General features: G+C 40.9%; 1 protein-coding gene across 7 annotated transcripts in view; it reads left to right on the forward strand.

Annotated features, from left to right (window-relative positions):
* Positions 1–1,496: 1,496 nt before the first annotated feature.
* ZSWIM8 (zinc finger SWIM-type containing 8) overlaps positions 1,497–26,887 on the forward strand; it is a 109,008-nt gene continuing 83,617 nt past the window's right edge. For 2 of the 7 annotated variants that reach the window (XM_080598072.1, XM_080598068.1), the window contains exon 1: positions 1,500–3,986. In XM_080598072.1, the coding sequence (XP_080454198.1) occupies positions 3,809–3,986 (178 nt within the window). In that variant the 5' untranslated portion in view covers positions 1,500–3,808. Of the gene's footprint in view, positions 3,987–26,887 lie in introns of all 7 variants that reach the window. The other 5 variants (XM_080598070.1, XM_080598069.1, XM_080598071.1 and 2 more) reach the window with 5 other exon arrangements.

Below are 26,887 nucleotides of genomic sequence, written 5' to 3' on the forward strand. Positions count from 1 at the left end.
TCAATGAAGGGACCCACTAAGCAAGGCTTTTATGCTTGGAGTAGTGGTATGCATACTTTCTAGAAGCTAGGCATCTTCCTGTAGCATCTGATTCAGATACTTGACATTGGAAGTATGATCCTGCTCCTCCATAGTCTTCTGTCATTGTATTCTTGTCTTCTGTCTTCCCAATAGAGGATGCAAATTGTCCTTGGACTTGGGGAGACCCACATGCTGTTGAATTTAGGAATTATTTCTGCATCTTAGTTTAAGAAGTGATAATCCTCCTCATGCCATGAAACAGAATAATTCATTACTGACAGTCCTCTTGTGAGCCCAGCTTAGAACCAGTACTCTGCATTGGTTCAGGTCCCTAAGGTGTCTACATGAACATCTGAGCATGGATTTTGTGTCAAACTACATCTTTCCTCAAATTCTCATATTGGACCATGCATGGGAATTCCTTCCTCCCCAAACCAAACAGCTCTGGTACCTCTATCTAGTAATATTGTTGTGGGCTATGTCTGAGGAAAATTGTCCTTCATCAGAAAGTTGAAGAAAAATCTTCAGATCTGCACTCTGCACTGTGACCTACTGTTGTTTCAAGCCTGGCTATGACTTTAGGCCACATTTGGGTTGATTAGTTTTTTTTTTTTTTTTTTTTTTTTTTAATGGCTAGTTATTGTATTGCATTTTGAGACAGCTAGTCTTAATTGAAGTCATTTGGTAGGAGCTTAACAAACCCCCAACTCTGGTAAATTCTTGAGTGAGAGAGTACCTCTGAATCTACTCTCTCAAGGTGGGGGGGGGGGAGGGCGGGAGGCGGGGAGAGAGAGAAGTGATATTCAGGTTCCTAAACCTCATATCATTGAAAATGGAAAGGAACCCCTGGGCGGGATGGTGAGGTACCAAGTGTGGAGAAGAATAGGGTACATGCTAGGGTCACACTGATGAAGATACTCCTTCAGACAACTTTTTATCAGTAGAGTCAGCATTTGACACCCTGCTGTTGTGTTTTTGAGGATGTTAAGTATCCTGTCATTGTTATCTTTATGAAGCCAAGGTCTAAACGTTTTGACTTTGTAGAACTAGGGGTACAGAATTTTACTCTGCTTGAAGCTCTAAATCACCAGGTTCTAAAGAATATCATTTTCTGCTTGCCCCTGCACACTGTAAAAAGGGACAGTAGTTACCTAACTACCTGACTGACTGTCATTAGCTCACACGGTAATTACAGCAACTATTGTTAATTAATAGCATTTCTGGCTAGCTGAAAAACAGGTTCTAGGCTCCACGCCCCTTCCCCTCCCAAAAGGAAAAGTGTGAATTTCAGAGCTCCTGAATTGATTTTAAGAGGATTTAATACATACATTCTTGTATAACAGACTATTAGGGATAGTACCACCCTTCAGATATGCCATATGCATGTATGCATGGCTATCAATGAGCTCTTCCTGTGAAATAAAAATGTATACAGGCAGCCTGTTGGCAAAAAAATATCTGAGAAAAAAGCATGGGGAGCCTACTAGTGTTGTGAGAGTTTATTTAGCAAAAAAATGATTTCTGTAAAAAGACATGCAGAGACTACATTTATCATGTATCTGTTACCTCAGATATCTCCTCAAGAAGATCCCTTAAAGGAATTGTACAAGTATTTTTAGAACAGCCACTTTGGACAAGCAACATATTAAGTTAGATGAAGTATAGAAGAAAGATTTGAGGATTAAGAAGCTGTGGACTGCTCCCTTTTTCCTTACTGGTAGGAAGCACTGAAGGATCTGACATTTATACAGGTAAACATACTTTTTACAGTTGATGGACATTTTATTAATGCACATTTCTGTGTTTGAGATCTTAAACTCTATACTGGTAAGCATTATAGTTTCCCTTAAGGTCCAAGGGGTATCTCTTGAGACCCACTATGAGGTTTCATCAATTATCTTTTCTTTTTTTTCTTTTCTTTTTTTTTTTTTGATTGAGGACTACGGTGAATTAAGATGAGTAACATGCTAAGTGTTCTCAGACAGAGCACTTCAGTTTCTCTCAGCTCTAGGAATAGTTTCCTAATACTTCATTCTGTTTTCCTTAGCTCTTCTTTTTCCTATGAGTTTTTTTTTTCCTCTGTACAAATACAGGAAGGAAGATGCAGGTCCAGCCTGCGGTTGCTCAGCTGATGCTTACTCAACTTACAGAGAAAATTTACCATTAGGTTTTACACCAGCCTACTCTCACAATGAAACAATTAAATAGGTCTCCAAAATAAAACAGAATTATAGAAAAAGCTCAAAATAAAGCCTTCTGGTTTCAGAGTAGGTATATTGTGTAAACCTAACGTAACTCCTCACGTAACTGGGATGGGAGGTACTTTCTTATTTTTAATTTCAGAGTTGTACAGACTCCTCCAACTCCCCAGGCACCTGCCTCCTTCCCTCCAGGCTCTGGTGGAGAGAAAGGAGATTTTTTGGCCTGAGACAAGAGGCCGGTGCTGTTGGACTCTTTATTTTTGAATACAGCTCCTTCTACTTATTCCTGTACAAGCAGTATTCCCCTCATGTCTTATTTTTTTATTTTTAAACTGTTTTCTTTCTTAAAAGATGCATTTAAAACAAAAACAAAACAGAACACCAAGTGAAAATGGTGTTGGGCAGCTTAATGTTTCCTTCATCCCTGTTTAGGTGACCGTAGCTATTATTTCTACCTCGGGTGAAATATTTGTGGTATATGCTGGGGACAAGAGGTGTGTTTTAGCACAAGCTGTGCTCCCTCACTGCCTATGGTTATCTTAAAAAGGGGGAAAACAGAAAAAAGAAGGAGACTCCCCTTCACCGCGGGGATCCCTTCACGGGCGAATCGCCCCGGGCAGCCCCTCAGCGAGCCGTTTCCTCCCCCCCGTCATGCCCCGCGCGGCTGCCTGGCGGCGGAAGCCGGAAGCGCGGCGGCGGAAGCGGGGCTCAGCTGGCGGGGGGGTGTCGCAGGTGAAGCTGGGAAGCGCGGAGCCATCTTGGTGCCCGCGCCGGGCACCCACTCGCCGCCGCCGCCGTTACCGCGCCAGGACCGTGAACCGCCGCTGGGCCGGGCACGGGAGGGGGCATCCGCGCACGGGGCCCCGGCGACCATGGGCCCCTAGGAGCGCGGGCTCCAGCCGCGGCGACAGCGGCGGCGGCCGCCCCCGGCCCCCATCGCCTATCGCCGGGCTCTCTCCGCCCGCCGCCCGCGCCCCCATGAGGCTGGAGCCGCTGTCCGCCGGCCGCCGGTGACGGTGGCGGTGCCGAGCCGCCGGGAGGCCGCGCTGCCTCCGCCCCGGGGGCGTTTTTACGGCGCCGGGCAGCCGGGGGGAAGTTGGCCCCCGCCCCACAGGCGTCGCTCCCCCGGACCCGGGCCGCCGGGTGGGTTTTGGTGTACTGAGAGTGAGCAAAGCACGAGCTCAGGGACAGCGGCTCCGCGCCCCGCCCGGCCGGCTCGGGGGCGCCCGGCGCTGGAAGTGGCCGGGCTCCGCGTGTCACACGCGCTGGAAGCACCTCTGCACACCCGAGCCACACCTCCAGGCTCTGATACACGTTGCGGACATACACGTTGTTTTTTTTTTAAACTTTTTTTAAACAAAGCGAAACTTGTCTCCTGGGATTTTTTACAAGCGCCCGTTAGTTTGCGATGGTTTCCTGCTTCTCCCACTTCAAGACAACACTTGCTCCGTTTCTCCTGGTACCGTAGTATGGGGACCTGAACGGAATCGAGATTTTAAGCATTACACGAGTCCTCAAGTCCCTCCACCTGTTAAAGCGAGCAGTTCTGTTTCTTTTTTTTCCCCCCACGTTGCTTGTCGGATGTGATGGAACTCATGTTTGCCGAGTGGGAGGACGGGGAGAGGTTTTCCTTTGAAGACTCTGATCACTTTGAAGAGGACTCTCTTTGTTCCTTCATCTCTGAGGCAGAGAGCCTTTGCCAGAACTGGAGAGGATGGAGGAAGCAGTCAGCTGGACCCAATTCTCCCACTGTCAAAATGAAAGGTTAGATCACACGGTTCCCTCGGGCTGTTCTCTGGACGTGTGGGAGTTGTGGGGTGAGGGGGCGTTGCTGGGTTAGGAGATCTGCAGAAGTACTAACAGTGCAAAGAGAAGTCAAATGCAGGCTAGTTGTGAGGATAACTTTTGAACAAAGACTGAAACTGAGAATTTACTGGGGTTCTTAAGAAAAAGTAGTCTTTTGTGTGACTTTTCATCTGCCTGTTCTCTGTATTATTGTAGTTCTGCTTTTCTCAGTTGATTTTCTGGCTTGCTCTCGGAAATCCAGAAACAACCTTCTGTAAAAAAAACACAAACTTATTTGGAAATAATTATACATAGGTCGGTTCCCAGCTGCACTGATTGCATTACTCAAAGGTTTCACAAAGGTCTTTATAATTGCTGTAAAACTACTCATGTACAGGCATCTTTGTATAGAGCAATCTATTTTTCTCATTTTTTTCTTTAATTTTCTCTTTTCTATTAAAATAACAAACTTTCTTTTGTAGTAGTAAAGCAAGAGGGCCATATGTCTGTGACAAAAGAATGAGAAAACTGCAGTGTGTCTGCTTCAAAACGGTTGTTTTATTTCTTTTCCATTGATAAGTCTTTTCTTTTTAATAGCAGACAAAAATAGACAGCATTAGAAACTAAAAAAAAATCTTTATGGTATAGCTACTAAATCTTTGTTTGATTTTTTTTAATTAAAATATAATTTGTCTTTTATCGTGATGCATCATAACCCTAGAATTCAGGCGGCGTTTACACTCAGAAGAGCCAGACATACAGTTAACAGAAGTTACACGAGCCCTTTCTGCTCTTCCTTTTATCTCCTTTCTTTTTTTCAGTCCAGCGTCAGTACTTTTCCTGTTACTGCTGACCTTCGTGACCATCAGCTGCCTTGTTAATATCTCCCTATCTGAAATGCAAAGCTTCATTCTTTTCTGAATGTTGGCCTTCCATGTACAGAGAGTGCAATTTATAATGAATTGTGCTGAAATCTGGCAGTGCTATGCTATGGACAAACATTCACTTGTCACTGGATTAGGACCAGAAAGTGCACTTTGCATTAACCATAGGCTTTCCAGAGTAGCTTAAGTTCTAAATTTTTAATAAAGATTAGAACTGTCCCTACTCCCAGATATGAAACTGTCTGCATCTGTCAACAAGTCAGTAGTAGAGTTCAGGGTGGGATGGAAACTTTAAAAAAAAAAAAAAAAAAAAAAGAGAGAGAGAGAAAAGCTGAATACGCACCCAAGGTGGATAGCACTCTGTATGCTGCTCCTGCTGGTGGGATGCACTGGTTTTCATATGGAACATCCTGAAGGTGTAAAGAGGGTGAGCAGTGTCGGAATTGTATTTGTTTTCTTAAGGGTGTAAATCCTGAGATGCAGAAGTAAGGGATGGGCACAGTAAACTTCACGTTGCTTTAAGTCTTGTTGTGTATATTAACTTGTTTGAAAAGAGCTGAAGTTTTGACAACATGCTGCTGTGGAAAATCTGTAGTTCAACAGTGGTGTATGAAACTGGTTTGTATGAGATCAGCAGGTCAGAATGATACTTGGAAAGGTGGTGGTGCTTTTAGTTGTCTGCTCTCCAGTGCTTCAGTGTATGATTTTGTGTTTTTCTGGATCCTGGCCTAGTTCCTTTAGCTCTCTTGACTGAATTAAAAGCAAGCAGCAATTGCTCTCTCTACTGTCATCCAGTTGTTGCATTAAAATGAAAAATTGCTTCAATAGATTGCAGATAATTGCAATCTTTGGTCTCTTTCCTGACATGGGAAACTAAGCAGCTAACATCGTATTTGTGATAATTGTCATTATTTACACCATATGGAGATGTTGCTGTTCCAGGTTTTGCAGACCTGTGTAGGCAAAGGTTGCAGTTTTTGTATTTGGTTCATACCTTTTAGGTTTTATCTGTAGGGAGACTTAATTCGTTTGTGCTAAAGTTTTGCTTTAACAAGAGAGACATTCCGAAGGGATGCTGTTGCCTGCTGTTGAGGCATTTGCTGGCGGTCCCAGGCTCTGGTCAGGGTTATTTTGAGAGGTGTGTGAACATGGATTGCTACCTAAATAATTATTTATCCACTCTATGGGTTCACGTATGGTATTACTAACATGGAACACTTGCAGGTACTTTACTATACACAGCGTGTTGCCAGTGAGTCTGGTCTGACTTGGAATCTTTCATCATCTGGGATCTGCGTGGATTCCAGAAAGCCTGTACAAATCTAACTATTTTTAACACCTCTTTTTGAGATTTTTTTTTTTGCAGTCAGAAAAATAATTTATGTTAAGAACTTGCTGGATCCTGGGGTTGTCAGTTGTAGTGAGTCTTCTAAAATGTGATAATTCTAAGTACAGCTTGTGTGTTTTTTATTTCCACAGTTTACCATTTTGTAGTGGCCTGTGATGTAGCTGCCTATGCAAACATGAAATGACGTTAGACACAGAGAGCTTCGATTTTAAAATCTACAGGAAAATAAGAGGAACTATAATCTGTTAGCCTTTTCCTCCAGTTTGGAACTCAGCCTGTGTTTTGATTTGTAATCAGTCAGACAAGTTATGTAATAGAGATAATTTCTAGCTTTTTCAATTGTTTCGAGTTTGTCCTTGTGAGAGTCCAATTCTTCTTTAATTAGTTCAAAAAGAATCCCCTTGAGACTGAGGGAAGTGCTGCTGGCTGAGGATTCTTCTTCTTAAACAAACTAACAAACCACCATCCCCACCACTTGCAGCTTTTTTACTTTTTGCAACATTTTACTTTGTGCTTGGGTGTTTTCTGTATTATGGTTATGCTTACTGCAAATTTAACAATAAGTCTTGTTGCAAATAGAGACAGCGTTCACTGCTGAGCTATTTACTTATTTGTTAGTCACTCTGTCAATGTGCTAGAAAAAATAATGAAAGGTCTTATAATGAAAATAATGAAAAATGTCTAATTTTTTCTAATATGATCCTTGGAACTGAATTCTTTGTAAAATCAAGTATCTTGAGTAGTTGCATCAGAAAAACAGGACTGTAGCTGATTGTTTTTCTTCAACTTGATTTTTACTGGTTTATGATAAATTCCTCATATGTTACTTTCAATAGAGGAGTTGTCTTTTTAAATGTAGGATTGATAATATAAAGGATGAATGCATTGTGTCCACTTAATGTCCTTGGATTTTGAGACTCCTCACAATTTCCATGGATTCACCTGTACTGAAATTCCAGACAAAATTTCAGCAAAACATGTCAGTTCTGGGAAAACCAAGAGTCGTTTAGAACTTACTAAATAATTTTGTACCTCTGTTTTAGAAATGGCTTCTTCTCACACTAGGCTTCCTTGATTACTTGTTTTCAGCCGTCTTTTTTCATTTTGAGTGAGATAATCCTAGTAATATATTTGACTATATACATCATTGATGAGAAGCTTGCAGTTGTGCTACCTGAAGAATGTAACAGGCAGACTGAATTAATTGCTGAAGTTTATGTGAACAGACGTTTTGAAGAACAATGTCTTTGCAGTGTTTTAAGAACTGCCTGCTTCCCCAAGTTGGTTTATGGCTCTAACTCACTTTCTTCTATATCAAGCTACATTTCACCAATTTATCACCTTTCTACCAATGATTTTGCCATTTCCCCAATTTTCTAGGTAGTCTTTTGTTCCCTGGAAACCATTCTGAGAGGCAGTATGATTGTCTGATTTCCCTTCTCACTTTTAAAAATAGCTGCATTTTTTTTATTGGCAATTGAAATCAGCCTGGTATACCTGGAAAGGTTTTGTCGTCAGTTATGATGACAATACATGAGTATTTTTTGCAACAGAGGTCTTAGAGTGCGTGTTGAAGTATGCTCCAAACCCACCACGCCTTTGTTTCTTCTTGAAAGTGTCTAAGCTTTTTCCCACCCAGTCTTTTACAGTTTCTGAAGCATCAGTGTTTACCAAACATTTAAGAAGTTGCTGTAAATACTGTAGGATTGCTAAATAATGTGTTCACAATACTTTCTGCTCAGTTTGCATTTATTCATTCACACTGCATTACATTGGAAGTGTAATAACGAGTTGCATTGAAACTGTAATCAATAGTGATTATAGTGCTAAAGCTTGATCTTTTTTTCTTTCCTTTAACTGCTGCCTACCATATGGCAAAAACCCCTTAAACTAAACTAAGAACTGATGCAGGCAGTAATCTCTTACAAAATATTCTTGTTATCCAGCCCCAGAAAATTTGTGTACTTCCAAACTGTTAGGAATGCCCACAATGTTAAGTACCGGGCACAGTGCCTCAAAAATACAAGCCATAGTGAGGGAAAGGTTGGCAGAGAATAGGCAGAGCCTGAGGTATGGATGTGATCAGTTTAGAGAGACAACCTGATCAAAGCTGGAACAGTGTCTACACTGGAAAAATGGCAGTGACTGATTTTCATTCATTTATAAGGACAAAGAATAAATAGCTTAGAGAGCAACACTTCTTTCTCAGCATTGCCAGTAACAACTTAATAAGTTAAAATTAACCCTTGCTCAAAGAGCAATTCAAAATCAAAAACAAACCAAAAGACTAAACCCAACAACAAAACAAGAAAAACCCATACTCCCTTTGAAATTTATACTGTGCTTTTCAGACTCTTGTTCTTTGTTGAGAAGAGTGTTGGTGTCATCCAAAGTATCCACTCAGAGCCTGAGGAATCTGGAAATGAACACTCCATGGTTTGCTGCAGTTTTGTTGCTGACTGTTACTGAGTATTATGGCTGCAATTGATTTTTTTCTACTTTATTTGTGCCTCTGGTATTGAGAGGGAGCTTATGTAATCAGCTTGTACTTCTGGGAGATGCAGATGTAATGCATCTTACGTGTGTGTGTTTTTTAATGTAATATAATGTGACAAATCTGTTTTAGCTCAAATATCTGTTATGATATGTCCAAGTTAGCTGATAACATTAAAAAAAACAATAACTGTTAAACGAGAGTATTGTATAGCTGCCCAATGAGTTTCTTCATAGGAATTAAAAATCTGAATGTTAGTGAGAAGATATTGCAAATGCTTATGAAATGAGCGGAGATTAGCTGTCCAAAGAGGAAAGGTAACATGGAAGTGAAGGCTTAGCTCCTAGTAGAAAATAGGTTTCTCTATATTTTCTCACTCTAGTAAGTGGATTTTTCCTGTTTTCGTACTCTATCCCATTACACATAGTGTTTGGTAGTGTTGACTAACTGTATAGCAGAAGCAAAAGTGCAAGTTGAGGGTTGTGCAGAGGTTGTGCAAGGTGCAAAAGTGATGTCAGTTCATGAGAGCTGAAGGTACTGAAGAAACTCTGGAGACTGCCATTTATCAAGACTGATTGGCATAATTAAATGCACCGCTTCAGAGCAGGGATGCAGATTTCAGAAGCTGTCTAGAAGTTTCTACTAAACAAAAATTTATTTCATAAAGCAGTGATACCTCTGTCTTTTGGGAGGATGACAAGCTGAATGACTCCCACACGTTTGCCACTTCTTTTGCATTTTCCTGAGCCTTTTTGAGATAACTGCAAGTGTGTACCCTTCTCTTCAGGGATGGAATTGGGGAAACCACGTAAAGAAGCTATCAGGAAAAGATGTACCTTTACTACTGCAATTTTAAATGGCCAAATTTAAATGGTGTCACTCTGTTGCTGTCTTCTGACCTCTTCCTTTAAACTAACTTCTCCTCATGAGAAGTCTTGCACGTTCTTTCCATATTTTAATGTCTCATCTTTGTACGGGGAGGCCTTCCTGATTCCCAGGGATTTTTCTTTTTGTTTGTTTTCTCTCTCCTTTCACCTTGTGTTGCTGAATGACCAGAGATCACAGGTCCTCTCTTTGAATTTCAGGTGGACTGAAGTTATAGCGGTTCTTCTCTGTGACATGCTCACCTCCAGGGAAGCAGTGACAAGGATTCAGCTTTGATTCTAGGCTCTGGATCAAGCTCTCTTCCTTTGTTTCTTATCCATGTCTTTATATCCACCATCCTTCCCACCATTTTATTTTTCTTTGACCTGTTCTTTATTGCTAAAGGATTTTTTTTTTTTACATGTAGTTAACTAACTCTTTCCTGAGGTAAAAAACAAAGTGAAGACAAAAGCACCTCAAGCTACACTTCATGTTTGAAGTATGTGGTTATCTGGACAAATTCATTTGACAATGAAATGCAAATGTCTTTCATTGATTATTTTACTCAGGATAACACAGTTAAAACAGCATTTTCTTTTAATGCTTATACATGTGTTTCTTGCATAAGTCACTTCTTTGAATGCTGACAGCAAAAGTTGTTTTCTTCATTAAATTAATGTGTTTGAATATTTGTATGATCTGGTGCTGCAAGCAGGAAGAGCAAGTGGGAAACTAATTTTGTGTGCCTTACAGCCACTGCAGAGAGCCTTGTGCTTTGAGCCGTGCCCCCTCTGCATGTCTGGGGTCACCCATCAGAGAAGCCGTGGGGAATGAAACTGAAAATGTTGCTGCTGCTTCTGCAGTGTTGCTGATTATGTCAGGAGCAAAAGAGACCAGATTTTTCTTTTTCCCCTGATAATTCTTAAAAAGTACAGGAGAAGATGTAATTCCTGCCCTAGTGTAAACCTTGGGAGATTTAAAATTAGAGCTTGGCTACTCACAAGATGCATCTTCATTTGTAGGCAGATCACTCAATGTCAAAACCTGCATTTTCTGTGTCTGCTTTTGAAGAGTTAACATACTACAATGGGGGTGAATCTTTGCGACTCTTCACTTGACCATTGGAGATCTTTCTGCAAGTTGCTGAGTTCAGAAAGTGATGGGAGCTTTCAGAAGCCAGGCAGGCTTGTTCACTATGCAGAAGTGGCCTGGTAGCTTCATAAATTGCATTCGGCTATCGTCAGCTTCATACACCTCTTACTCTGTAGTGGTGTTGCTTAATATAGTGGCATGATCTTTGTGTTTGAAGAGGCACCGGTTAAATGCAGTTTAATATGCAGGTTTACAAGTCTGGAATTGCAGTTCTGTTTGAAGAACAGCAGTAAAGTCATAACATAACCTGTGTATGGAAAAATAGCACCTTTTGTGCAGTATAAATTTCTTGTGTCTTTGGTGAGAAAAGAAGTGAGAAAAGAAGTGAACTTGTGTAGTAACTATGGTAAAGTTCATTTTTAAGCAAATATAAATTCAGTAATTACAGCTATGAAAGTTTGGTAGAAGATTAGGAATGGTTTAAGTACTTAAATGGATATTCATTTTCAGAGTAACTGAGAAAGCTGCTTTTTGTACAGCATACTTTATGAACCTTTGCTTGGTTTTGATGCCCAGTTTTTTAAAAGAGTTAAGTTACTCTACGAGCTCCCAAGTGTAACAAAGGTGCCCTTACATGTTTTAAACTTGCACAGAATTGAAGGGAAATGTGTACATATTACTGTAACTTGGTTTAGTGAGTGGGAGAGTGGTTTCTTGACCATAGCAAGTTATTGATAGTCAGTGGTTGCTGAGTGATACAACTTATTCCAGTATGTTGAGAAAAAGATAACACAGTTGAATGTTAAGAAATATGAACCAGAAATAAATAAATAAAAGTAAATGGCTGGTCATAAGGTGGTCTTTTAAACAAACAAATAAAAAAAAACTCTTCCTCCCTACAGTATACCTTTGAGGGAATAGAAATGGATGTCAGTGATTGACCAACATCTTGTACACCAGTTATAAAACTGGGAACAGAAACCATCTCCTTTTAATTGTCTGGTGTCCTAGTTATTATACAGTACTTTGTTCCAGGGGAAGAAAGGAATGTACAGCTTCAAAAGATGTTTTACATACTTTAACAAAGTTTTGGGGTAAATGTTTGTCTGATTAAAATATCTATAATTAGTTTTGATATTTTTTTTTTCATATCGTTAAGTAAAAAGTCAAAGAGTCAAAACAAATTTATTCTTTAGCTCTTAAAGTGTAGACATCTCTTTAAGATTTTTTTCTTTACCAACAGCTTTTTTTCTGTCACCTATCCAATTGTAAGACTGAAAAGCAGTTGTAAAGGTAATTTAAAATGGTGTTATGGCTAAATGTTAATTTTCAACTTTATTTTAACGCACTTTATTTGTATTAAGCTCTTTCCTCCCTCCTTCTCTTTTGCGACCCCCTTCTAAACACTTCAAAAGTAAAATTGAAAGCACATATATATCAAGTGTTTAAAACATTAGGATTTTTTTTTAAGATTAAAGAACAATGATGCGTAATATACAAAATATTTAAAATGTTAGTTCTAATTTTAAAATACCATATCACACTTTTCTAAGTTTCCTTCTCTGATCCTGTAGTCTGGGGTCAGAAGGCATAGGGTTACCAACCAGAAGATTCTCATACTCCTTTGAATTTGTGTGTTTTTTGATGCGTCCTTTTTGGTTTCTTCATCTGTGGAATGGCAGTAACATTCTGGCAAGGCTATGGATTGTGCCACACTAGTTTTCCAACAGTTTTATCAGAAAACACTGAAACTAGAATCTTTGACCACATTTTTTGACGGTGCTTTAAAAGTTAAGGGCATGGCTTATGGAAAGTCTGTCGTTTTTAGTATGTTTAATGCATTTATATTTGCTTACATACAGCTGGAAACATAATGTCTTCTAAAAGAATGAAACAAAGGAACTCTCTCAGGCTATACTTGTTACATAAAGTCTTCTGGAATTGCATATTTTGAGAAAAATAATGCTGTGAAAAATATGTTTTTAATGAAATAGTATTGCTATTATGAATTATTAGTGTTTCTAGGTTGCTCCAACAAAACATAAAAAAGGAGAAAATGTAAGTATTGAACAGTATAAACTAGGTCAAACGTTTAAGATGCATTATATTCAGCGAGCAAATCTTTGTGCTGATTTTTCTGTATTTAAATAAAAGTCTGTTGTTAAATTGGCAGCACTGAAAAAAATTGGAAATTAAGACATTCTCTTTTCACAGAAGAGGGAAACCTGAAAAGGTTGCAGGAATAGTGTCTTTAAAGAAATTCATAACATCCTCATTTGGCTGCTGCAGGCAGTAGACCTGAGTGTTATTTCCTGATGCCTCGATGACTTTTATGCCTTTCTTTGGTCCACTAGGTTTAGTTTGTGGCTGTGAGACAAATAGTAGAGCTTTCAAGCTCCTTTTTTTGTATGAGATTGGCATGTACAAGAAAAGGAAAGGATAAGATAGAGGGAGGATGAAAAAATCTGTCTTCAGAAGAAATCCTGTTTGTCCATGGGAGAAATGTTGGATGCTGTCATGCAGGAGAAGGGAGAATAGATTCAACAAAATGAAAGAGGAGGTCAGAGACACCCTCCCAAAAAATAGGAGGAAAGTCAACATTTTTTACAAAAATATAAATTGTGTGCTAAAAGAAGTATTACACAGAATTTGTCTGCAAGCAATGAGAATATTTACAGGAGGGCATCCAGACATATTTAGACCTCACGAGTTAAGAAATTTACTGAGGTGGGCTGGTGAGCACCTGCGCCAGCAATTCTGGCTTCCTCTTCATTTAGAGAGGAGAAAAATGGAAGTAGGTGATGATCATTCTTTGCCACCCAGAAGTACTGGTAAACAGGATTAATGCACTGGCAAAGCTCTGAAAATGAAAACACTGATGTTTTAAAATCTAATTAGTATAGTTTTTTGTTCCCCGCCCCCCCTTTTTTTTTCCATATAAACTGGTGCAAAAAGTTAATTGCCGCTTTTTTGTTCATTAGGCTAAAGATTGTTAAAGATCCAGCTTTGAGCATGTCTCCCCAGCCAGAATTCAAGAATGGAAAAAGTGAGGTGGCCTTAAAGTGAATGTAGCCAAGTTACCATCTGGACTCTTTTTTTAGATAGATTCATTAAAACAATGCCTACGTGTAGCTGAACCGTTATTACTGGCATCTTGCCAATGTATGTGACAGATTCCTCTTTGAAATACAAAAAAATTTGCTGAAGCTGTGAACATTGAATGTTGTGTGACCTTATGGAATCTGTCCATGTCTTGTTTCTTGTGTTTGAAGGGCTTCAGCTTTTACAGGTCTTGATATATGTTCAAATTTGTCTGACTTCATGTATTAACAAAATGTTATTCTTGAGACTTAACCTTTATTTATTTATTTTTCCTTTTTAATATCCCTGTACTAGAATTCTTACTTGATAAATTTGCATCTGGCCCATCCTCTGGAGAATGTACAAACACGAATCCTTGTTAATCCGTGTTAGAGGCTAACTGAAGAGCTTGATGATGGCTTGAATGCCTAAGTTTGGTGCTTTTAGGAAGTGCTGATGGCTGCTGTAAAAATTATTGTTAAGTATTTGACATTTAAGCTTCATTGTAATCCTGCTGCTAAGTAAAGATGTAATTAATAGCTCTAAAAATGAAATGAGTACTTGTTATGAGAATCTTATACCTTGGTGAAGTCTGTAGGGCATCATTTAATAATTCTCTTGAGCTGTTTACAGTTTCTTCTGCATATTACGTGTACTTACATTTGCTACCTCATATTTAGGTCAGTTGATGCTGAGATGGGAGAAAAAGGGAAAAGCAGCTGTAAATGCATTTTCTGGAGCTAGCTGGATGGGCCAGGTGTGAAAATATTTGCAACTTACACTTGCATATAACTTTCGTGCATGGTTTGAAGGGAAGGTGATCTGACACAGATAAGTTAGTTGTATTTGACCCTGAATGCCTTTGGAAGTTTTCATTGACTAATGGATTGCTTTTAAAGCAGTCGTGTGCGGGGTCAGCTAAGCTGCTTAACCTTCTCAAGGACAGGGAGTTAGTGTTCCCTTACTGGTTATGAGCAGCAAATGCTTCAAGACTTCTGCAAATATTTTCAGAAGATGGTTGACTTTGCTTCAGTCTTGTGATGTTGGAAATATCCTGGAAGGTATTGCCCATCTGACTAAGCAAATTCATGCAGTGGATTGTATTTAATCAGTGCCTCACAGCTTTTTTGTGTTGCATTTGCCATTATTTTTGTGCACTGAAAATGATAGATGTACTTGTAATTAGTTTCTCCTCTGTGAACCTTGTGTAGCTGCTGGCCTGTTCCTGTATTCCTCGAGACTCAGCTTTGTGTCGAGGTGGCTTCTCCACCCTTTTGTTCCCTCTCTAGGGGAGGGGAGGGAGGGAAGTGGAAGAGAAGTCATTTCTTGTTAGAGATGGAACTTTTTCCAACTGCAGGATACCAAAGAATGATCAGACAGATGTCTTACTTCTAGTGAGAGGAAATGTAATTGCTGAGGGATGGAGAGCTTGAGGAAGGCTGGGGACTGCTGTCTTTGGGAGCTTGTGTCCTGCAGCAGCACTTCGTGCCAGTCGCAGGCTGCTGTGCTGCACCTCTCAACTGCACTGGGAGACCCTAGAGTTGAGGGATAGCATTGAGTGGGCTTTGTAACCTCCCATAAAGCTGTAGACCCAAGGTTAGATTTGGGGGAGGTTTTAACAAAACCAAAGGAAGTAAAAATAGGAGTCAGGTAAGAGTTTTTCTGAAATATTTTTAGGTATCAAACTTCTTTTGACTCCTATCTGTGGAAACAGTTTTTTAAACCTGTAATGGTTTTGCACTGGTGATACTAAAAGGTGGTATCTTCTTTTAGGTTCTGACAGATGTTTAATTTTTTTTCACCCTAGAGATGAGAATGCCTCATCCTTGATCTGTTCTTTTCAGCCAATAACTTTCCCATAAGCCTAATAAAATTGGCCTGATCTCATTCTGATAAAGCTCAGTAATGCAGCGCTTCAGTGTTTGCCAGTGCATTTGTTTGGAGGCCAAGTGATACCGCTCTGGGATTTAGGCATAGGAAAAAGCTGGTTAGAGATTAATTTTGCATGTAATACTTAAGGATGGATACTAATGGTAGAGAGCAACACATTAAATACTGTGTGTTGCATGGTGTTTTGTGTGACATCCTTGCAGCATTAGAAAACATATCAATACTTCTTGATACAGATGCTCAGCTGGGATGCAGTCTGGGTTTTTGATTTGTGTTTGTCTTCCACTGTCTGTGTTCAGAATAGTATATGGTCCCTGGTGGTCTTTGTAACTTGCTTGTTTGTTGTCGGCCACAGTGGTTAATTTTGAAATCTGAGATTATAAAATACTTTGTGTGGGGCAGAAGTGGAAATAAGTGGTGGCACTGAGCCTTCCTTTCAGGAAACAGAGGCTGTTTGATCTCTGTGCTCTGAATGCACAATGCAGGTTATGCAGTGTGCTTCTGCATGGAGTGCGAGGGGTAACAGCGCCGGGAAAATGACTTAGCCTGCAGCTGATCTGCTTCATCAGCTGTGGAGTTATTCTGAATGCAAGCTGCCCAATTTGTTGTGAAACCTTGGCCAGCACTGGCATGAATACAGTGTTTTGTGGCACTGTCTGTCTTTCTTTACAAAAATCTGCTGTTCATTTTAGGTTTTCTAACAGCTGTCAGTTGCTTGCCCAGGCTGCTCTTTTTTTGAAATGAGTTCTATTTTTTTTTTTCAGGGAGGGAAACAGAAGGGTGAAGGGTGATTGGATTAAGAACTTTCTTGTCTGCATTTCCAGAGGAGGTTGTCAAGTTGTGAATGCTGCATTGCCTGCCTAATGCTGGTATTACAGTTTTTGGACCTCAGTCATGTTAGAGTGGGTGAGAGTTGAGAGAAGAGCTTGCTGATATTTTGTTCTTGAGATTCAGAGCTTATGGAGAGACAAACAGATCTCATCTCGCATAAGGCATCAGCATAACATCAGATACTCCAATTTCATCAGTGCAGCTCTGTGCACAAGATTTTCACAGTCATTGCACAGGTGAAGCAATAGAGTTAAATGGAAAATACAGCTTTCTGTTTTGATCTGGTTTTGACTTGCGTTTGGAGAGATCCTGACATGCTGAGAGCAGATGCTTTCTCTAGGTACCTTGTATGTTTTTGCAACAATATTTTATGTGAACTGTGAGGCAGAACTTAAGTGACTAGAATCTTAGGAGTTCGAGTTTAGTGATGGAGGAAAGTTCAGGTTTTTCTGTCCTGGAGTTTAGAAATCATGAATTTTGGTTTCACCTTTATCTCCCCCCCTTTCTCTATCAAACATCTTTTTGGTTATTAAATATAATGTGTAGCTTTACACCTTTGCCTTGTCCAGTGGTTCTGATGATTGAATCAAGTATTCTTTCTAGAGATCTGGTTTCCAATATATGAAGAGTATGTTAACTATGATGCTTTAAGGACATGAGGACAAGTTAGTAAGGAAGGAAAGTAAATCTCTTCTTCAGCCAGCTGACCTTTGGAGTGTAGAAAAAGTTTTCATATCTGTGGCTCTTCTTCAGCCTAGAAAGTGCAAGAGGACCTTTGAGGGTTATCTACTCAGCAATTAGTTACTTGGACATACTGAAACTCTTTAGTCATGGTCACCAGTGGTGAAAAAAGGAGTAACAGAACAGAAGTGATTATTTTTCTTATTAACATGTCATAGTGCCCTGAAGAGAGGATTCCTTCAGATATTTTGTCTCTGAAAGTATTCTTCCTGACATAGGAAACTACAGATGAAGTTGGGAGGGGTAGAAGTGAACAGCTGCTCCAAAACAGTGTATTGAGGAGCTTGCCTCCATCTTCATGCACATTGTAGCAGCTTCTTGTGAGGAGCTGCTTCTTGCATCATTTTCTAAAAAGTCCTGTAGCAGAAAGCATCAGCCTTTTTCTTCTGGTTTAGGTCTGTTCAGCAGTCCTAAGACTGCCCCAGATCTTCCCTGGACACGGAAAGCCCACCTGATTAACACGTGGCTCAGAGGCTGGTGCCAACACAGAAATTTTGTTTTTTTTGACCATGGGGCGCTTTACTCGGCACCCGGCCTGATGGCTGCAGACGGGTCCCTATCTCTAAGGGGAAAACGGATCCTAGCCCAGGAGCTGGCAGGGCTCATTGAGAGGGCTTTAAACTAGGTAAGAAGGGGGACGGGGTTGAAATAAGGCCTGTTGGAGCTGTGCCAGGGGGCACAATGGCAAGGCCGGGAGAGGAGGCAATTGCCCAGCTGAAGTGCATCTACACTAATGCACGCAGCATGGGTAACAAACTAGAGGAACTGGAAGCCATCGTGCAGCAGGCAGGCTATGACTTGGTTGCCATCACGGAAACGGGGTGGGACCACTCTCATGACTGGAGTGCTGCAATGCCTGGCTATCGGCTCTTCGGAAGGGACAGGCAGCACAGAAGGGGTGGTGGTTTGGCTCTCTATATTAGAGAGTGTTTTGATGTTGTGGAACTTGAGGCTGGGACTGATAAGGTTGAGTCACTGTGGGTTAGGATCAGTGGGAAGGCCAACAAGGCAAGCATCCTGGTGGGGGTCTGTTATAGACCGCCGAACCAGGATGAGGAGATGGATGGGGAGTTCTACAGGCAGCTGGCAGAAGTTGCAAAATCGTCAGCGCTTGTTCTCGTGGGGGACTTCAACTTCCCAGACATATCCTGGAAGCACAACACAGCCCAGAGAAAGCAGTCTAGGAGGTTTCTGGAGAGCGTGGAAGATAGCTTCCTGACGCAGCTGGTTAGAGAGCCTACCAGGGGTGGTGCCCCGCTAGACCTTCTGTTCACAAACAGTGACGGACTGGTGGGCGATGTGGTGGTCAGGAGCTGTCTTGGGCAGAGTGACCATGAAATGGTAGAATTCTCTATTCTTGGTGAAGCCAGGAAGGGGACCAGTAAAACCGCTGTCTTGGACTTCCGGAGGGCTGACTTTGAGCTGTTCAGGACACTGGTTGGCAGAGTCCCTTGGGAGGTGGTTCTGAAGGGCAAAGGAGTCCAGGAAGGCTGGGCACTCTTCAAGAAGGAAATCTTAATGGCTCAGGAGCAGTCTGTTCCCACGTGCCCAAAGACAAGCCGGTGTGGAAGAAGACCGGCCTGGCTGAACAGAGAGTTGTGGTTCGAGCTCAGGAGAAAAAAGAGGGTTTATAATCTTTGGAAAAGAGGGCGGGCCACTCACGAGGACTATAAGGCTGTTGAGAGGCTGTGCAGGGACAAAATTAGAAGGGCCAAAGCTCATCTGGAGCTAAATCTGGCTACTGCTGTTAAAGATAACAAAAAATGTTTTTACAAATACATCAACACAAAAAGGAGGACTAAGGAGAATCTCCATCCTTTCCTGGATGCAGGGGGAACTTAGTTACAAGGGATGAGGAAAAAGCTGAGGTGCTTAATGCCGCCTTTGCCTCAGTCATTAGTGGCAAGACCAGTTGTTCTCTGGATACCCAGTACCCTGAGGTGGTGGAAGGGGATGGGGAGCAGGATGTGGCCCTCACTATCCACGAGGAGATGGTTGGCGATCTGCTACAGCACTTGGATGTATGCAAGTCGATGGGGCCGGATGGGATCCACCCGAGGGTACTGAGAGAACTGGCAGAGGAGCTGGCCAAGCCGCTTTCCACCATTTATCGGCAGTCCTGGCTATCAGGGGAGATCCCAGTCGACTGGCGGCTAGCAAATGTGACGCCCATCTACAAGAAGGGTCGGAGGGTAGACCCGGGGAACTATAGGCTTGTTAGTTTGACGTCAGTGCCAGGGAAGCTCACGGAGCAGATTATCTTGAGTGTCATCATGCGGCACTTACAGGGTAACCAGGTGATCAGGCCCAGTCAGCATGGGTTTATGAACGGCAGGTCCTGCTTGATGAACCTGATCTCCTTCTACGACAAAGTGACACGCTTAGTGGATGTCGGAAAGGCTGTGGATGTGGTCTACCTTGACTTCAGTAAGGCTTTTGACACCGTTTTCCACAACATTCTCCTCAAAAAACTGGCACCTCGTGGCTTGGACTGGCGTACGCTTTGTTGGGTTAAAAACTGGCTGGATGGCCGGGCCCAAAGAGTTGTGGTGAATGGAGTCAAATCCAGTTGGAGGCCGGTCACTAGTGGAGTCCCCAAGGGCTCAGTACTGGGGCCAGTCCTCTTCAATATCTTTATCGATGATCTGGATGAGGGGATTGAGTGCACCCTCAGTAAGTTTGCAGACGACACCAAGTTAGGTGCGTGTGTCGATCTGCTCGAGGGTAGGAAGGCTCTGCAGGAGGATCTGGATAGGCTGGACCAATGGGCTGAGGTCAACTGTATGAAGTTCAACAAGGCCAAGTGCCGGGTCCTGCACCTGGGGCATAACAATCCCATGCAGCGCTACAGGCTGGGAGATGAGTGGTTGGAAAGCTGCCTGGCAGAGAAGGACCTGGGAGTACTGGTTGACAGTCGGCTGAATATGAGCCAGCAGTGTGCCCAGGTGGCCAAGAGGGCCAACAACATCTTGGCTTGTATAAGAAGCAGCATGGCCAGCAGGTCTAGGGAGGTGATTGTCCCCCTGCACTCGGCTCTGGTGTGGCCGCACCTCCAGTACTGTGTTCAGTTTTGGGCCCCTCGCTACAAGAAGGACATGGAGGTGCTTGAGAGAGTCCAGAGAAGGGCAACGAAGCTGGTGAGGGGTTTGGAGAACAAGTCTTACGAGGAGCGGCTGAGGGAGCTGGGGTTGTTTAGCCTGGAGAAGAGGAGGCTCAGGGGTGACCTTATTGTTCTCTATAGGTACCTTAAAGGAGGCTGTAGTGAGGTGGGAGTTGGTCTATTCTCCCACGTGCCTGGTGATAGGGCGAGGGGGAATAGGCTAAAGTTGCGCCAGGGGAGGTTTAGGTTGGATGTTAGGAACAACTTCTTTACTGAAAGGGTTGTTAGGCATTGGAATGGGCTGCCCAGGGAGGTGGTTGAGTCGCCATCCCTGGAGATCTTTAAAAGACATTTAGATGTAGAGCTTAGTGATATGGTTTAGTGGAGGGCTTGTTAGTGTTAGGTCAGAGGTTGGACTGGGTAATCTTGGAGGTCTCTTCCAACCTAGACGATTCTGTGATTCTGTGATACATGCCAGTACTGCATGAATTGGATTAAATTGTAATTTCTTCTTATTGATTAAGTTGTGATAAAAGTAACAGTCACTGCTCTGGTTGTTGTTGCAGTACGATTATAGTAGACACTATATTTTGTGGGATGAAATAATGTTTCTGAATCATTTTGTGGAAGTTTCAAACAAACTTGTGCTTGGGATATCTGACAACAAGATTTGAGTAGCTGATCTGGTAGAGGGTGTTAAACCTGCTGTCCGTGTCTCTCCAGTTCTCCTCTCATCTGTGTGACACAGAGGTAAGGGTTCTGATTCTCAAGGGAGAAGGCTAATTTGAAAAGAGTGCGGGAAGAAAAAGCCATTTTTACACTAATCTCTAGAAATTCAACAGAAATTTGAGGATGGTTAAACACTGGACCAGGCTTTCTAATGAGGTGGCTGATGCCCTGTGCCTGTCAATGTTCCAAAGGCATGTAGATAATGCCCTCAATAAAATGCTTTAACTTCTGGTTAGCCTTGAAGTGGTCAGGCAGTTGGACTCGATGATCTTTTTATGTCCCTTCCAACTGAACTATTTTGTTCTGTTCAATTCTAAGTAGTTGCTGCATTCATCTGTGGTTGCTTGTTCTTTTCAGCATTGTTTTAGCATTAAAAGCAGGGGTACTGCTAGCTAGAGCATCTCAGAAGAATGCTTCTCTGAAGGTAAGTCACAACCATTTTATATAGCAGTGGATGGTGGCTGATGGTTGTGTAGAATAGGGAGAAATGAAGAATTCTATAGAGGAAGCTGAGACATGGCTTTGGGATTTTTGGTATACTCTTAACTGATTTAGAAATGAAGTAGGTTCAGACTCTTGGGCCTTACACAACCATCATGCATCTTCTAAGGTTTAGTTCTCTTATCAGGTGTTGGATAGGATTATAAAGACTCACCAGCTTTTTTTGTGCTTTGTGAAATCTTGTGGAAGTATTATGAGAAGCTGGCCTAATACTTCAACACTTTATGATTTCAAAGATGTAACTTTAAAAACAATAACCTCAAGATAAAATACTTTTTAACTCACCCTAATATTGAAACAGCCACCAGTAGGAGTTAAATATGAGTAGGAGTTGAATATGTAGGATTCCAAATATGAGTAGGAATTGAGCATGTAGAATCCCTACTCCGTTAGGTGCTTGGCTTCTTTAACAAAAATTGTTCTGGGTTGCAGTCTCTATGCTTGATATTAGGGCAGTGGTGATGTTACTTCTCTAACAGCAAAGTTAAGTCAGCTGTTTTATTTATTTTTTTAGCTCTATATGCATGCAGAGTGAGTATAAAAAATGACTGTGAAATAAGTTTCTCAGATTTTTTTTTAAACGATTCAGATGACCAGAAGGAGACCTGCAGGACTTAACAGGTTTAAACTTACTGACACTTGAAAACAAAACAAAATGCTTATCCACCACAAATCCAGAGTGTAATCGAGTATTGTATTTTGCAAACCTATTAGGACTTAACGTGCAAAACAAACAAACAAAAGTATTGATTTTTGGTGTTTGGGTGTATTTTAAGACCTGCATTAAAGAAAAAATACTTTCTTGCTTCCTAATCATGGAGACAGAAGTCATGGTGTCAGGATATGTCTATACATTTAGCCAAATTATATACTTACTTGATTTTGAAATGAGGTGTGAATACAGGAACAAAAAGGTAGTTTGAGCAACCAAGTATTTTTTATATTTGTAGCATATTTGCTACCTATATGAGCTGTTTGTGACAGTGTTAAGCAATTTTCAGAAACCAAATTGAGCTGAGATTTGACTTTGTGCTATGGCTTTTGTTGCAGATAACAGAGACTTTAAGGATGAATTGGACACTCTCTTGTGATAAAATTAGGCTCTGCATTGGATAAAATAATAAATAGCTATTCTTAAAATTTTATTGTGGTTGCAATGGAATTAGTATAGTAATAGGTGCTGCAGTTTGTCAGTTAAATGTGAGGTTTCCAGTTGTTGACCATAATCTGCCCATCTGGGATTTATTTGTATTTTTAAAAGCTATGAATCTCTTGATGGTTATGTAGTATACCCTAATGAAAAAATTCTGTTACTCGTTCCACTTCTCGAATATTTTGTACATTAAAATGTCATTCTGTGGCTTCAGTCTCATGTAGGCTCACCCAAATTCTCCTTTTTGCTTTCAACATGGTGTTATATATCTCTGCATTTGCTACCCTACCACATTATTCTCAGTGTAATTTCACTGCTGAAAAATGGTTATGAAAACCAGACAGAGCTGTATAACTCTAGTTGGGGGAAATAAGAGGTATAAGAAAGTCTTGTGAACACTGATCCCATTAAGGTTTTAAAACTTTAGCTGCACTTGCTAGCCTGTTCTGAATATGTGGACATTTTAACAGGAACAAAAACATTTTCAAAGGAAACAAAACAAAAGGAGCACTAAAATGAGACTGTTCCTTTCAGTCATCTTTTCTGAGCAAGCTTGATTAACAATCAGCAGCAGCGTTTGTAGCATACTTTCTCACTTAATACCTTTTTTTTCATCTAACCTTATTGTTCTGTCTCAGCATCTGAACAACTTGCATAGATGAATTCCATTGAAGAGTTTCTTCCAGAGTGGGCTGCTCTCTGTTACTGCAGCCGCATTGTTAATGCTGAGGTGTTTTGCAGAAGAATTGGTTTGAAGTAGTATCTGAGAAACAAATTGCTGAAACCTTATTTTGACTTGATAGAGAAGCTGTCCTAGTGTAAAGGAGGTGCTTATTTTCTGAAGATTGACGCTGTTTGACTGGTTTAGGAGCCAGGAACATGCATCTTCACATTTGTTTCTTAATCTGTAAAATAAAAGAACCCCCTACTTTTTAGCAACACTGTGGTTTGCTTGGCTTTGACAAGGAACAACATTGCCTTTTCCCCTTGGCATAAAATGGCATGGAATTGTTAATCTGAAACAGAGGAATGCCAGTTGAAGGCAGCGGGGACTCTGTATTTGAGTATTACGCTGAATCTTCAGCTCTCAGGTTGCGTCATGCCATAGGTAGTCAAGCGAGACCTGGATTAGGGTGGGGAGGTGTGTGTGTGGGAGCTTCTTGTGTCCATTCAATTGTCCAGGTCTGACATTGCAGGGTCTCGGTTCAGTCTTGGGGTCTGAATTGCCCCATCTGTGGGTTGACTATATAGCACAGCTTCATCACCCCTTGGCTTGCCAGTTTGTGTTTCTTCTCTGGTATTTGGGGCAAGAAGTTACACTCTTTGTGCTTGTTCAGTCTTGGGCATGTCTGCTGAGCTGCCATGAGAACACCAATTTGCTCCAGTTGTGCTGGAGCAATCTGTGATGTGTGTGTGTGCGTGTCCACTATGAACTGCCCAGAGACCAGCTGTCTGGTTCCAAAAGGTCATTATAATGCAGAGTGTGGTGATTTTTTGAGGGAAATGACTTCCTAATTGTAAGAATCACCATACAAGCCTGAAAGAGGGCATCTTGAGTGAGATTTTTCTTTTTTATCTAATGTGCTTTATTAGATAGTCTATTCTAAGCACAGGTCTAGCTAATATTTCTTTTACTACGTATTATAGCTTTATAGCTGCTCCAGCAGTTTGCCTGTGAGCCTTTACAATGGAATTTTCTCAAGCGGTTCAATTTAGTTTAAACGTTTTTATCTTAAATCCTCTCTCCCCCAGCTTTGGCACATTTTGGCATAGGTTTTTAAAGGTGAATAATGCTATTGTTTGTTCTCTCTCTGTCTTCTGTATGTTTAAAACTGTTAGTTATTTTGTTTGCATCGTGTTGTAAGTATTTAGTTTCTTTTCTGGAGCTTGGTGGTTGTGGTTGAGTATTTCATATTTCACAAAGTCTTGCTGGCAAAGAGTAGAGTGGCTGCAATACCTCTTCAACTCTGATGGAGAAGAACTCTTCCTTTATGTCTTTGAAAACATAGCTGCTACATTTGTGACTGCGTCATGAAGCTCCCATTTAACTGTGCTTAGGTAATTTACTCCAAAGATCATTATCCCAAGACTATTCCAGGATGCTCTTAATATTCCACTATTTGTATGTATGCTGTACTACTGTATTATGGATGTGCTGCATTTTTTGATAGTATGACCTGAAGTTTGGGAAATTGTACAGGACAGGTATTGGCTTCCTGTCTCACAAGTCTGTGCTTGAAAGCCACAAACCAGCAAGCTGACAGAAATGTACCCTTACTGCTTCCGTGGGCTGCAAGTACATTAGTTCAAGACTTATGAAGATCTTCCCTTTCCGATGACTTTACAGGGCTGGGATCTGCCTGGGCACAATGCTGATGTGGCAGAAAACTGAGTGGTGGTGGTGTGTTTGTGACTCATTGAGATTGTTCTGCTCATAACTGAATGCCTTTTCTTTGGAAAGAGAACTAAAGTAACGGGGCCTTGTGGAAGGAGCTTTGGATGAGAAATGCTTTTGAAGGAAGAGAATATATCCTATTTTCAGGCATTTGCAGTGTACCGTGTGTTTTATCCTCAGTTCAGAGGTGAATTTTGATTATTTTTAAAAAAACATATATCCTGGTTTTTGTAGGATATTGATTATGCAGCAAAATGGAAGAATAATAAGGAAAGAAGTATAAGTAATGGCCTAAATGCCTTGGGTCTAATCTTTATTCAAAATGAAGAGTAAATTTTTAATTTCAATGGTCATGTTTCATTCTGCAGTGTTCACCTTGGGAAACTGTGCAAAGCATTCAGCTTAGAGTATTACAGAGTTCAAGACAGGCAGAGTTTTCTGATATTTGTTGCAACGTTGGAGACAGAAAGGAATATATTGATTTCACATGTACTTCTTAAAGATATCAACACTGAGAATAAATTTTTAGAAAGGAAAAAAGGGAGATTAAAGTAAAACCAACAGCAGAATTTTGGAAAGAAATGTACAGAAAACAGTAAGAAAACAAACATTTTTGAAGAGGTTTGATTTACGTATGTTATAGTTAAATGCAAGGCTTGTTCTGCTGCCTGTATTTGAGAGTTCTCAGCACTTTTTTTGGTTTCAAGGGGTATAAGAGAGAATATGTAACTGCCTTAAGTCAAGGGGCACTTTACTGATATGTATATCTGCTTGATTTATTTTAGTTAAATGCCTAAGTGGCATTCCACAGTGGCAGATTTATCTTTCTACATAGCAAATCCTGTAAAAAGGAATGTAATGTTTACCATTTTTTTAAATGAGGTTCGTAAAACAAGTTTTGTGACAGCCCTGCACACACCTCCTTCACTGGTCAATATTGCACTCTGCTTTTTTCCTGATAGTTTTTCTGTTCTTCTCATTTTCACTTTTGATAACAGAAGTTCCTCACTCCATTTTCCCCATCTCCTTGTTCTATCTATAGTTGGATTACTTTGTTCCACTGTGTTACATTTTGGACTGAGGCCAATGGTGGAGGTGAGAGGAAATGTGAGATGTGGGCTAGGGATAGCTATAAAATCAAAGCTGTAGACTGATCTGTCAAAAGATAATGCAGCCTAAGATGTCTTACAATGTAGTTTACTTGTTCTGCTAAGAAGTGCCACCCCGTTTTCTTTAAGGTATATGTAAAAAGACAATGAGTCTTGTCTTTGCACTGTCTTATGTCATACTGTGAGATTTGTTCACTTGTGTTTGTATTTATTCACTTGTATGTATAGTTTATTTTTAGGGTCATGTGTCAACTGGAAGTAACCCAATGGAAATAATGTAATTAGATAACATTCAGTGCTTGGCCAAGTTGGATTTGTTTCAGTTCCATTTGATAACTCCTTTGTATTCTCTTTGGCCCTATTTTGCTGATTATTCAAGCAGTTTATTCTCTCTCTCTTTGTCATGCAAACTCTACTATTGTACTGAAGAAAACGTAGCTTAGTTGGAACATGATCTGTTTTTATGAAGAAGTGTTGGCTGCAATTCCTACAGCCAACCCTATACTAGGAAAAGTTAAGCAATGTAGCACACCTATGTCAGTAAGTCCTGCTGGCACAGAATTTGCTTCCACTGGTGAAAATGCATGTGTGTGTGAATAGCTTGCATTAGCTGTTTTGGGGCTCGGTTTGGTTTGGTTTGGTTTGTTGTGTGTTTTGTTGTTGGTTTT

The sequence above is a fragment of the Anser brachyrhynchus genome (assembly GCF_964034855.1).
Source record: "Anser brachyrhynchus genome assembly, chromosome: 6".
Classification (NCBI taxonomy): Eukaryota; Metazoa; Chordata; class Aves; order Anseriformes; family Anatidae; genus Anser; species Anser brachyrhynchus.